The sequence below is a fragment of the Canis lupus genome, chromosome 25, assembly GCF_003254725.2.
Source record: "Canis lupus dingo isolate Sandy chromosome 25, ASM325472v2, whole genome shotgun sequence".
Classification (NCBI taxonomy): domain Eukaryota; kingdom Metazoa; phylum Chordata; class Mammalia; order Carnivora; family Canidae; genus Canis; species Canis lupus.
In genome coordinates, this window is record NC_064267.1 from 35,155,066 (window position 1) to 35,167,303 (window position 12,238).

Consider the following 12,238-nt stretch of genomic DNA (forward strand, 5'->3'; position numbering starts at 1 on the left):
AGGATCATGACCTGAGCCAAAGGCAGATGCTCAACCACTGAGCCTCCCAGGTGCCCCCCAGTGTACTTTTGTGATTGCGTGAAAGTGAAAAAGTAAAATTATATTTTAACATTCTTAGGACAAGGGGCAGCCCGGGTGGCTCAGCGGTTTAGCACTGCCTTCAGCCCAGGGCGTGATCCTGGGGCCCCTGGAATCCCATGTCGGGCTCCCTGCATGGAGCCTGCTTCTCCTTCTGCCTGTGTCTCTGCCTCTTTCCCTCTCTCTCTGTGTCTCGAAAGAAAGAAAGAAAGAAAGAAAGAAAGAAAGAAAGAAAGGGAAAGAAAGAGAGAGAGAAAGAAAGGAGAAAGAAAGAAGAAAGAAAGAAAGAAAAAGAAAAGAAAGAAAAGAAAGAAAAGAAAGAAAGAAAGAAAGAAAGAAAGAAAGAAAGAAAGAAAGAAAGAAAATCTTTTAAAAAAAATTCCTAGGACAATTGTTTTGACCTCAGTGATCCCTGGAAGTTTCTCCTGGACTCCACTTTTATTTTATTTTATTTTATTTTATTTTATTTTATTTTATTTTATTTTATTTTATTTTATTTTAGATTCTATTTATTTATTCATGAGAGACACACACAGAGAGAGGCAGAGATACAGGCAGAGGGAGAAGCAGGCTCCCCGCAGGGAGCCCCATGTGGGACTCGATCCCAGGACCCCACGATCATAACCTGAGCCAAAGGCAGACACTCAACCATTGAGCCACCCACGCGTCCCTGGACCACACTTTGAAAATCCCTGGTATAGAAGTATGACAGTGAACTTTGGCAGAGCGGGTTGAGATCCCTGTTCTGTGGCTTTCTTCGGGCGCTACCAGTCTCACATCTCTTCTCTGTAAAAGGGGATTCATATCATCCACTTCAAAAGGTTGGCAGCATTAAGTGCATAGAGTACACAACACACAGTAGATGTGACATCAAGCTCGCGACTGCTTTCCTCCTCGTTTCGGCCTGTTTCCTCATTTGGGACAAAGAGCTGGACCAGGAAACATCCAGGGCTCTAGAAGGTTCAACGGTTTACGGTTGGGTAGGGAGAGATGTTCCAGAATTCCACACACTCCAACTCGGTGACAACATTCCCCTTTTCAGCTCAGAGAGAAACAAAGGCACATTCTGTTCACGGGCTTGTGGAAACGCATGTGAACACAGCTACATACGCATGTCGCTGATGGCACACCCATGAACTCTTCTTGTTCAGAGGACGTGTCCCCTGAAGGCCACGACAGATACACGGGCACACAGAGGCACGCGGGTCCACAGCGCGGAAATGCGTCCTGGGGGAGCGCGTGCCCCCGATGCGCACAGGTGCACAGTCATGCCGTCATGGGGTGCACACGTACGCCTCGCACACCTGCACTCGCCAGTCTCACTGGTGCCCGCCAGGCAGGCAGATGGCCCCAGGGACCGCCCCTAGGGCCGCCAGCGGCCAGGGCCGCCCCCACCCCCTTCCGGGGACTCCCCACCCCTCCGCCCTGCGCGCGCCCCCGCCGGGCAGCCCTCGCTCGGCTCCGGCTCCGGGCCCGCGCAGCCCTACCCCGGCGGCAGGCGAGCGCGAGCAGGGGAGGGGCCCGAGCCGCCCGGGCCCGAGGACTCCGCTGTGCGCAGCGGGCGGCGGGGCCCCTGGCTGCGGCAGCGGCGGCGGCGGGCGGCGGGGAGGCGCAGCCGGCGGGGTGGCCGAGAGCCGCGGGGCGGGGGCCGCGGCCGGTGGCCCGGGGCAGAGCTTGCAGGCAGCATGGCGGGGCCGCGCGCCGGCCGGGGCTCCGGGCTCGGGCTCGGGCTCGGGCTCGGGCTGCTGGCGCTGTCCGCGCTCGGCTGCTGTCTGATGCTGCAAGTCGGCGCCAAGAGGCCCCCCAAGACGCCCCCCTGCCCGCCCAGCTGCTCCTGCACCAGGGACACCGCCTTCTGCGTGGACTCTAAGGCAGTGCCCAGGAACCTGCCCTCCGAGGTCATCTCTCTGTGAGTGTCCTGCCCTGGCTGGGGAGGTGGGGGAGCCCAGGGAGGCAGCCAGGCTGCAGCCGCTCCGAGAGCCCCTGGGGAAAACCCTTGCTCCCCCTCTACACAGTGCGGGGAGCGGGAGGACTTTGGGGGGTCCTGGGGACTGGAGGTTCGAGGCATCAGCCAGGTGGAGAGTTCTGTAGTCATGCAGGCTCAGCAGCCATGGCCGGGGAAAGCAGGAGTTTATGGCCAAGAATGAATCATCACCATCGCGGGCAACAATGAGACCTACTGTGTGCGGGGCTCTGGGCCGGGGGAGGGGTTGTTTACAAGGGCATGTGGGCCCCTGCCTGTGATGTCACACCAAGGGCAGAAAGGCTTTTTGTGGGGGGAGGGAGGGTGGAAGCAGGGGGAGGGGTGGAAGTGAGATACACCCACAGGGTGCCCTGGCACGGGACAGCCGCCTGGGCTTCCATTCACTCTGCGCTGGGCCAGCCAGCCTCAGGGACTAGGTGGGGTGTGTGGTCCTTGAGAGCAGGATGCTAACCTTCTGGGGTGAGCATCCCTGGTGCCCCATCCCTCAACAGCACCCAGCACACTGAGTGTTTGGATGATCTTGAGGGTGTGGGTAATGGAAGCTTCTTTTGGCTGAAGGGGAAGCTCAGCCTGGGGCCACTGGTGTTCAGAGAGGCAGGAGGTGAGCACAGTGATGAAGAAGGCGATGAGTTTATGAAGGGAAGAGAAAGATAGCCCCAGGTAGGGAGCCCAGGCTGGTGAAATGGGAAGTTTCCAGGCCAAGTGTGCATAGAACCATCGCCCTGTTCACCTTGTGTGCCCCCTCCCCCAGTCCCTGCATAATCCCCACTGTACTGACTCCAGTGTCCCCTGCAGGACGCTGGTGAATGCTGCCTTCTCTGAGATCCAGGATGGAGCGTTTTCCCACCTGCCACTGCTGCAGTTCCTGTAAGGACAGGGCCTTGGGAAGGGCGGGTAGGGGTAGGGCTGCAGAAGGGCACAGACACCCCCCCCTACTTCCATCCCCCTTCCCTCAGACTGGGGAGAGAAGAGCAGATAGAGCAGATGCAGGTAGCCACTGCGGATTAATGGATTAATGTACAGGTGTCCCTTTTCTTCCCTGGATGGGATAGCCACCAAATGTGGATCCACCTAGAGTCAGGAAGGGTACAGGGAGTGGCAGTGGGGAGAAGGAAGGTGGGGGGTTGCATGCAAAAGCCAAGAGTAGGTATTTGGGGCCCAATTAGGAATGGACTTACTTCCTCTGGAGAGCCAAAGGAATTGGGTGCAGTAGCTTGGGCTGGTGCCAGAGGGTGGACACTGCAGGGGAGAGGGGTCATCTCAGAGACAACTGACCCCAGGAAGCAGGGTTTGAAGAAAGAGCTGGGGGTCGACAGGAAGGGGCGTGTAAGGGTGTGGAATTTTAACAGAGCTGCTTCTGCTTGAGGCCCCAGTCGCAAGAGAGAGTACCTGTGAGTTACTCCAACTCCTTTTCACTGCAAGTTATCACAAAACCCACTACCAGGCTGAGAGGGACTGAATGAGCTGGGGTGAGGGTGGGGGACAGAACAGAAGTGGAGACAGAGACAGAGAGACACACAGTGGGGAAAGACCCAGCTTCATAATAGCGATCTGCCCCAGGACAGGCTATTGGGTGGTCTTGCTGCAGGGCTGCTCTGGGGTGGGGGTGTGGGCCAGGTGGGACTCTGTGGGGCAGCATGGCCTTGGAACTGTGAGGAAGCACCAGGGGGAGGCAGCAGGCTGGGGGCTGGTGTGATGGAAGCTCTAACTTGGAAGCTCTAACTCCCCCTCTGTCTCTCCAGGTTACTCAACTCCAACAAGTTTACTCTGATTGGAGACAACGCTTTCACAGGACTGCCACACCTCCAGTACCTGTGTGTGGCAAGGAGCTGGGCAATGGCAGCTAGGAGGGAGGAGGGAGCCCCAGGCCTGGGTGGGGTGGGCTGAGAGGGCAGGTTGAAGGAGGAAGGCTGGGGGGAGGAGGGAGGGAGAGCCTTTGAATCCTCTGACTGCAGGACCCAAGCTGAGGGTCATTGCATCCATCCCTCCGCCTAAACCACCCTACCTGTCACCACAGGCTTCATGTCACCAGAATCAGAATGGAAGCCTGTCTCAGGACCATGGGCAGGAATCTAGGTGGGGCAGAAGGAAATAGCTGGTTGGGGGTCTGGGATCATAAGTGGCATCTAAGATGAGTTCTCATTTTCTCCAGCTTCATTGAGAATAATGACATCTGGGCACTCTCCAAGTTCACCTTCAGAGGACTCAAGTCTTTGACACACCTGTGAGTACATCATGTCCCTACACACATTGAACCAAAGTCCCATCTCTCCTGTGGCCTTTGGCCTCAGTCACAATCTTCAGGTGACCCAGGGGTCTCTCTTGCAGATCACTGGCCAACAATAACCTGCAGACACTGCCTAGAGACATCTTTCGGCCCCTGGACATCCTGAGTGACTTGTAAGGCTGAGCCCTACACAATGCCACAGAAGGGCGTGTCGCTGGAGGGAGTGGTGTGGGAGTCAGAATTGGGAAGATCATAAGGTCTTGAGAGGCTGGGAGTGCTTGGGTTTGGGGATGCCTTTTAGAAGGCTAAGTAGCTACACAACACGTGTGTGTGTGTGTGTGTGTGTGTTTATAAAAGACATATATGTATGTCTTTTAAATATGTGCTTTTTAAATGTATGTTTGATTTGAACATACATTAAATACATTAAAGTCCTATAGCATGGCCACAACCATTAATCAGTATTCACACAAGAAAACCCAAACAACCCAGGATTGTAGAAGGTTTGAGGAATTAAGATGCAAGTAGGGTCTGAGACTGGGCCCCTACTCTGCTAGACAAGCATGTATGCATGGGAGTGTGTCTAGCCCCAGGGGATCTTTTCCCTAACTTTGCAATGAGCAGCAGCCTTGAGTATATCTACTTCCAAAAACCTAGAGAGCCTGGGTGGGCAGAGCAGCTGGGAGCCTGCTCCTCTCTCTGTTCCCTCCATCACCCTCATGATCCAGGGACCTGCGGGGCAACTCGCTCAACTGCGACTGCAAGGTGAAGTGGCTGGTGGAGTGGCTGGCACACACCAACACCACTGTGGCCCCCATCTATTGCGCCAGCCCTCCTCGCTTCCAAGAGCACAAGGTGCAGGACCTGCCACTGCGGGAATTCGACTGCATCACCACTGGTAGGATGTGCTCCTGGCAGCCCTCCCCAGAGCAGCTCCACAGATGCTGCTGGAAGCACCCCCAATCCCCAGGCCAGCCACCCATTCCCCCAACAAGCTCTTACTTACCCTTCTTCTCCCCGCCCCTCACCTCTTATCCCTGCAGATTTCGTGCTGTACCAGACCCTGCCTTTCCCAGCAGTGTCAGCCGAGCCCTTCCTTTACTCCAGTGACCTCTATTTGGCTCTGGCCCAGCCAGGTGCCAGTGCTTGCAGTGTTCTCAAGTGGGACTATGTTGAACGGCAGCTTCGAGATTATGATAGAATCCCAGGTACCTACCCCCAGCCTGGCTGTGGTGGCTCCGATTTAAGGGGGTAGGGAGGTGCTGGGCTCCATCGTTCCTTTCCATTGAATTCCTGTAGGTAGAGGCATAGATGAGACATGATCTCTGCCCATAATAACTTCCCAGTCTTTGGGGAGAGGCCAATACATACACAGATAACATCCATATAATAGGTGGGTATGAGGAGGGAGATATGAATATGATGCTCTGAGATCACAAAGGAGAGGCCTACCTTTGAGGGCAATCAAGGAATGCTTCCTGGTAGAGGGGATGCCTGAGCTGAGTCTTGAACGATGAGGGAGAGTTGGAGGTGATGCCTAAATGCCTGGCTTAAGTAACTGGGTGGTGCCAGTGAACCAAGGAGGAGATAGGAGTGGCTAGTGAGTTCAGCTTGGGATCCACTGAATTTGAGCTGAGTCTAGAAGGTGGAGTTCAGACAAAAAATGTGGGAAGGATATTCTGGCAAAGAGAACAGCATGACCAAATTCAAGAAGGTGTGCAAAAGCTTAGTACATGAGTGCATGTCTGTGTAAAAACTATAAGCAGCTCATATGACTATAGCGTAAGGTTCAAGGTGGAGAGAAGCAGATAAGACCCAAGAGACAGGTCATGCACAGGTTGAGCAGAGTGTGTGAACCAAACCAAGGTGTATTGTAGAACACTATCTATGCTGTGTGGAGAGTGGCTTGGCACTGGGTAAGACATGTGGGCACACCATCACGGGAACGTGCTGGAGTCTGGGCTGGGGCAATAGCACTGGGGATGGAAAGAGATATTTAGAATGGAGGAGTGAACTGACACAAGAGGAAACAGAAAATTTAAATTATCTCTGAAAGGACTCAAAGTCCTTATAAAAAAGAAACCCGGGCAGCCCCGGTGGCTCAGCGGTTTAGTGCCGCCTTCAGCCTAGGCCATGATCCTGGAGACCTGGGATCGAGTCCCACGTCGGGCTCCCTGCATGGAGCCTGTTTCTCCTTCTGCCTGTGTCTCTGCCTCTCTCTCTGTGTGTGTCTCTCATGAGTAAATAAATAAAATTTATTAAAAAAAAAAAAAGAAAAGAAACCCTTCACCCAAAAGAAGACTCCAGGGCCAGATGGTCTCCCTGGTAAATTCTAGAAAACATTTACAGAAGAAATAACAGCAATCGCCCCACACACTGTCTTAGAAAGCAGAGGGGAGGGTTGACAGGACTCGAGGCTGACCAGCTGTTGGGGAGTGAGGGACAGGGAGCTGTGGGGGATGGCTCCAGGTTTCTGGAGGGGGTGACTGAGTAGAGCCACAAATGGAAATTGAGTACACAGAGGAGCACACAGATATGTGCCTAGTCATGGCCAGCTGGAATTTGAGGTGCTCTTGTGAGTGTGGCATGGAGGGTCTGAACTGCAGCTCGGGAGCTGGGGATCACGAGGATCTTGGCAGGTGGACCAAGGCCGTGGAAGGGATTTGGGGTGATTGCCAGAGCCTGAGGTCCAGCATCCACTTTCTTGCAAAGGAGAGGTGAGGAGAAGGGTGGGTAAAGCAGCACTGGGAAGGAGAGGAGAGGCGATGATCCGGGACACCAGGACAGGTGAAGTGTGTCCCCATGTGCTTCGGGTACCTGAGAAAGGGTCATATCAATCTGGTTATTGAGCAAAAGTACATTCATGCAGACATCCTCGTGCATAAAAGTCCTTTCAAAAGTGGGAGTGCTTAGGAGAATGTGTTTTCATACACAACTATGCAAACATCAAACTGACATTGGGTATACCTCGGCTCTGTCACCTGGCTGCAGATGGGATCAGACTCCTCCTCTTCCCCTGTCTGGCATCTGGCCAGCTGGCTAGCTTTGGGCAAGTCACTTAGACTCTGAGCCTGCTCCTTTTTTTCTTTTTTAAGATTGTATTTATTCATGAGAGACACAGAGAAACAGGCAAGGGGAGAAGCAAGCTCCTCACAGGGAGCCTGATGTGGGACTCGATCCCGGATCTCAGGATCACGCCCTGAGCCGAAGGCAGATGCTCAACCACTGAGCCACCCAGGCGTCCCATGAGCCTGCTCCTTTTGATATGAAATGGGCAACATAATAGGATCCATTTCAGAGTTGATTAAGTGAAGCGATCTGTTCACACTTAGGACTTCACACAATAAAAATTCAACAATTGACGTTATGGCTAAACAACCGGTCAATATCGAGGGGCACCTCTTTTGTGCCCAGTGTTTTAGCTTATATTTAAACCCTAGGGGCAAGGGTGGAGAGACAGTGATGCAGAGACGGATGACTAGCTGTGAAAGGCGGCTGAGCTTCAGGGATGCTGTAGTGGAGAGCCTTAGTTCTGGGCCAGGGTCAGAGGGGACTGACCCCCTTTCCTGAGGGCCTGGCACAGGGTGGGGGTCGGCGGCTGCCTGACACCGCCTGATGCTGCCTCTCCTCGTCCTGGCAGCCCCCTCCGCGGTGCACTGCAAGCCAATGGTGGTAGACAGCCAGCTGTACGTGATTGTGGCCCAGCTGTTTGGTGGCTCTTACATTTACCACTGGGACCCCAACACCACGCGCTTCACCAAGCTGCAGGATATCGACCCACAGCGTGTGCGCAAGCCCAACGACCTAGAGGCTTTCCGCATCGACGGTGACTGGTACTTTGCCGTGGCCGACAGCTCCAAGGCGGGGGCCACCAGCCTCTACCGCTGGCACCAGAATGGCTTCTATTCCCACCAGGCCCTGCACGCCTGGCACCGAGACACCGACCTGGAGTTTGTGGATGGTGAGGGCAAACCACGGTTGATTGTGTCCAGTAGCTCGCAGGCACCTGTGATCTATCAGTGGAGCCGCACCCAGAAGCAGTTTGTGGCTCAGGGTGAGGTGAGCCAGGTGCCCGATGCCCAGGCTGTGAAACACTTCCGTGCCGGGCGCGACAGCTACCTGTGCCTCAGCCGTTACATCGGCGACTCTAAGATCCTGCGCTGGGAGGGCACCCGCTTCTCCGAGGTGCAGGCCCTGCCCTCCCGGGGCTCCCTGGCCATGCAGCCCTTCCTCGTGGGTGGCCGCCGCTACCTGGCGCTGGGGAGTGATTTCTCCTTCACGCAGATCTACCAGTGGGATGAGGGGCGCCAAAAGTTCGTGCGGTTCCAGGAGCTGGCTGTGCAGGCCCCACGGGCATTCTGCTACATGCCTGCGGGGGACGCCCAGCTGCTCCTGGCCCCCAGCTTCAAGGGACAGACGCTCGTGTACCGGCACGTAGTGGTGGACCTCAGTGCCTAGAGCGGTGCCGAGTCCTCTGGGCGCTCGGGTGGCCCCTGGAGGCTAGCATAGAAGTCTCTGTGTGAGCAGCATGTGTGCCCGTGTGAAGACACATGTAACCAACCTGCATACGTGCCCTCACAGATGCCCCCCGTGCCCCCCGTGAGCATGGGCACACACTGTGGACTAGCCCAGGGGAGCCGCTTACCGTAGTTGTGACAGCATGAAGACTTGTATATGCACCAGGCAAGCCTGCAGCCCTGTGCCCTCTCATGTGTGGGCACATGTCGGTCCCACACCCCTACCTGAAGGCCCCCTGCCCCGTGATCTGCCACTTTCCCCATGCTCTGGCCCCAGGGGAAGAGTGGGAGGGGCAGAGCCACCCCCTCCTCCTGTTTTTCGGCTTATCTTCTCAGCTCTCTGGCCTCTCCTTGTCGGTGCTCCAGGTGTGTGTTTATCTACTCACGCTCCGCATTGCAGCCCACGGCCACATCCTTCACCCTACTGGGTTCACTCACCCATGCTGTCCTCCTTGTGCATGCACCCAGGGATGCTGATGGACACCCTCAGTTACACATGCACACGCACCTGTTGACATTCCCACTTCTGTGTGCATATGTCCAGATTCAGTGTGGCCTAAGGACGGTCTCCTTCATCACCTTGACTCTTTTCTTGGAGAAGGCACACAGCACCTGCCCTCCTCTGCTCATCCCTGGTGTGCCTACCCTGTAGCTGATAAGGATGGGAATGGTGGTGCCTGCCTCTGGGTACCAGCTTGGTCTCCTGGGGGCAAAGCCCCTCTGCCTAAAGCAATAACAAAGCAGACCCTGAGTTCTTCTGGGGGCTCTCTCTGTTCTCACTGGAGTTTCCTGCTCTGAGCCTGAATCCAGCTCACCTGTGGACAGGAGACCACCTGGAAAAAAGCCTTTCAGCTCTTCTTTACTGTAGCTGCCCCATCTTCAGACCACCCATTGGTTCAGCCCCACCTCTGGGCTGTGGTGGGTTCAAGAGCTGGCCACTCCGGGGGCTCTGCAAGTACCTGGGCCAACTGGGTGGGTGCCAAGAGTGGAATGGGGCTAGAGAGCATCTTAGGGATCCTAGGGCTTCTCCGATCCACAGAGGCAGGCCGCAGGCATTGCCTTTTATTGCAAGCTGAGCGATAGAGGGGGTGAGGGTCCGGTAGAAGCAGCACCTGGGAGCCAAGCTTCTGCTGCCCTCTGCTGTATGCTGGGAATAGACAGCTCTGAGCTGCAAGGCCAGTGGAGAAGGCATGGGGTGGGGAAATTTCTCTGTGTCCAGACTGTGTGAGGGCCTACTGGTGGCAGGATGCCCAGGAGCACTCAGGGGCAATGTGATGATTCACTGCTGCAAATAAAAATTTCCCACCCCATTACTGACTCTCAGGTGTCCAATGGCTACAGTGAGAGGCAGCTGTTTCACTAAGAACAGAGCCAGGGCTGTGCTCTCTCTGTCCCTACTGTTTTTAGGGGGCCAGCGTTCAGACCCCCTTCTTCCTTGCTTTTTTCCAGAGTTGCAAGTGGGTACCCCACAATCAGCTGGTGCTGGGGTCAGGAGTTCATGGTGATGACACTCAGGTGCAGAGCAAGTGTGACTACTACCTGAGTCTACCACCTGGGGCTGATTCATGACCCAAATGTTCTTCCTGGAGCTCCCAGTCTTGGGGCCCTACCGAGACTACAGAAGAGATACAAAGCATGCAATCCTGTCCCTCTGTCAGGTCAACTCCAACCAACATGGCCAAAGACAAGCGCAGCAGTCCCTCTCCTCACCTCTCCCCTCCACTCCACTACTGCCAGCCCTTGCCCTAGGTGTGAGATTTCAAGCAAGTCCACTGAGTTCTGTGGCCCTTGGTTTCTCCTTCTGTGAAGTAGATAAAACCTACTCTGTCAACTCTTGATTCTGCTACTTAGCAGCAGGCGTGGCCTCAGCCATATTATTTCATGCATTTGTATCTCCGTTTCCTCATCTATAACATGTGGATAATCAAGACACTTAGCTGACACGGTTAGTGTGAGATTTACATGCATGAAATGTATAATATATTTGTATATGGATAGCCCATGGAATAGTGTGTCTGACACAGAATTGTGACTTGTATTGGTCCTTGGGACTCCATGAGATGCAGAGGTGGCTCAGAGAAGGGTACTTGTGGGAAAGGAGGCTGATCTTTGGAGAGAACTGCTGTCTGTGGACTAGGGTTTCTTATCCATCAGTCTCAGAGCCCCTGAACCCTATGTCTCACCTGTAGCCTCAGGTGCCCAGACAAACCTGCCCCTGGCCGAACCTCACAATGGTGAATCTCACAGGTGCCATGTCTGGGGTTCCACCTCTTGAAACCATATCCATATGCTCTTGGCTTAGCAGGTGCCCCACAGGTCCCCCAGCCACACTATCCTGGGAATTCCTGCTCTGCTTTCTCAAATGGGGAATGGCCCTTCACGCTGTGCCAGGGAGAAGTTGCCAGGGGAAGTGGGTTGAGCCTCCCAGACACATTGGCACTCTGTTGCCCGGTAGAAAGATAAACATCATTCTGACTGTCACTCCCCCTAGGACTCTTTCCAGGGGTGGGAGACACTCCTCCTCTTGAATGCCACGGGGAATGAGGCCTGCTGCATGCCTGCCTGGTCACCTGCCCTGGGGGTCATCTGTGTGTCCAGAGAGTTGCTTAGCAATCCAGTGTAGCTGGGTAACTATGTCAACATCTCATGACCAAAGGCCATGAGAGACAGAGTCCACTCACTCTGCAGAGCTGAGGATGACACCCCTCAGCTCCCAGCCGCACACCCCTCCACGCTGGGCCCTGCTCCCAGGAGCACACCTCTGATGTCCATTAGATTTCCTAGTGCCGTTATGAGGACCAGGAGTCTCTATGTGAGAGACTTTCCCCTCCAGGGTGGTCTTTTGGGGAGAGAGGTCTTAAAGTGGGCACAAGAGAGCTCTTCACCAGCAAGTGAGGGTAGATGCTGAGGTCAGGTCAGGTGACTCTGGAAGGCAGCCAGGGAGGACGTGGTTCTGCAGCAGGGACCAAAGGGAGCACATGCACACAGCCCAGGCACCCTTATCTCCAGAGGAACGGGTGCTCTTCCCTCTACCGCAGCCCCCAGCTCCTCCTGAGCTGGCCCCCTATGGAGTTACCACATCCTTTTTTCTGGGCACAGATTTTCATAACGTCTGTGGCTAGAGATGGAGGGTGGGACTCTGGCTCTTGGAGTTTCTTGTTCTTCCAACATAGGGTAGGAGCGAGGCCCAGGGTGAGGGGGTGGTTAGATGGGAAAGAGGGAGGCCTCAGGGAAGTTTCTCCTGTGGGTCAGTTTCACTGCTAGCTCTCACACCCCACATCACCAATAAAATGGATGATAGTAATTAAGACTACATAATTACCTTGTGTTTATTTATTCCCAGGAAGCCTCCTTTCCCTGGCCCCCATCATTATTTATTCCATCCTCTCAATAGGTGATGGGAATTAACTATGGCTCTAATAAAAAGTAATA

General features: G+C 54.7%; 1 protein-coding gene across 1 annotated transcript; it reads left to right on the forward strand.

Annotated features, from left to right (window-relative positions):
• The first annotated feature begins 1,730 nt into the window (after positions 1 to 1,730).
• LGI3 (leucine rich repeat LGI family member 3) lies at positions 1,731 to 10,116 on the forward strand. Its single transcript, XM_025463162.3, has 8 exons — positions 1,731 to 1,987; positions 2,858 to 2,929; positions 3,805 to 3,876; positions 4,215 to 4,286; positions 4,391 to 4,462; positions 5,018 to 5,187; positions 5,333 to 5,497; positions 7,930 to 10,116. Exons 1-8 carry the CDS (start codon positions 1,764 to 1,766, stop codon positions 8,745 to 8,747), a joined length of 1,665 nt encoding a protein of 554 aa, XP_025318947.1. The 5' UTR covers positions 1,731 to 1,763; the 3' UTR covers positions 8,748 to 10,116.
• Positions 10,117 to 12,238: the final 2,122 nt, after the last annotated feature.

What these genes read in the sequence shown, in the direction of transcription:
- LGI3 (XM_025463162.3), top strand. Translation starts at nt 1,764, where the DNA reads ATGGCGGGGCCGCGCGCCGGCCGGGGCTCCGGGCTCGGGCTCGGGCTC. An exon ending in CTGCCACTGCTGCAGTTCCT is followed by an intron (nt 2,930 to 3,804) that starts GTAAGGACAGGG and finishes CTGTCTCTCCAG; the next exon opens with GTTACTCAACTCCAACAAGT. An exon ending in ATTCGACTGCATCACCACTG is followed by an intron (nt 5,188 to 5,332) that starts GTAGGATGTGCT and finishes TTATCCCTGCAG; the next exon opens with ATTTCGTGCTGTACCAGACC.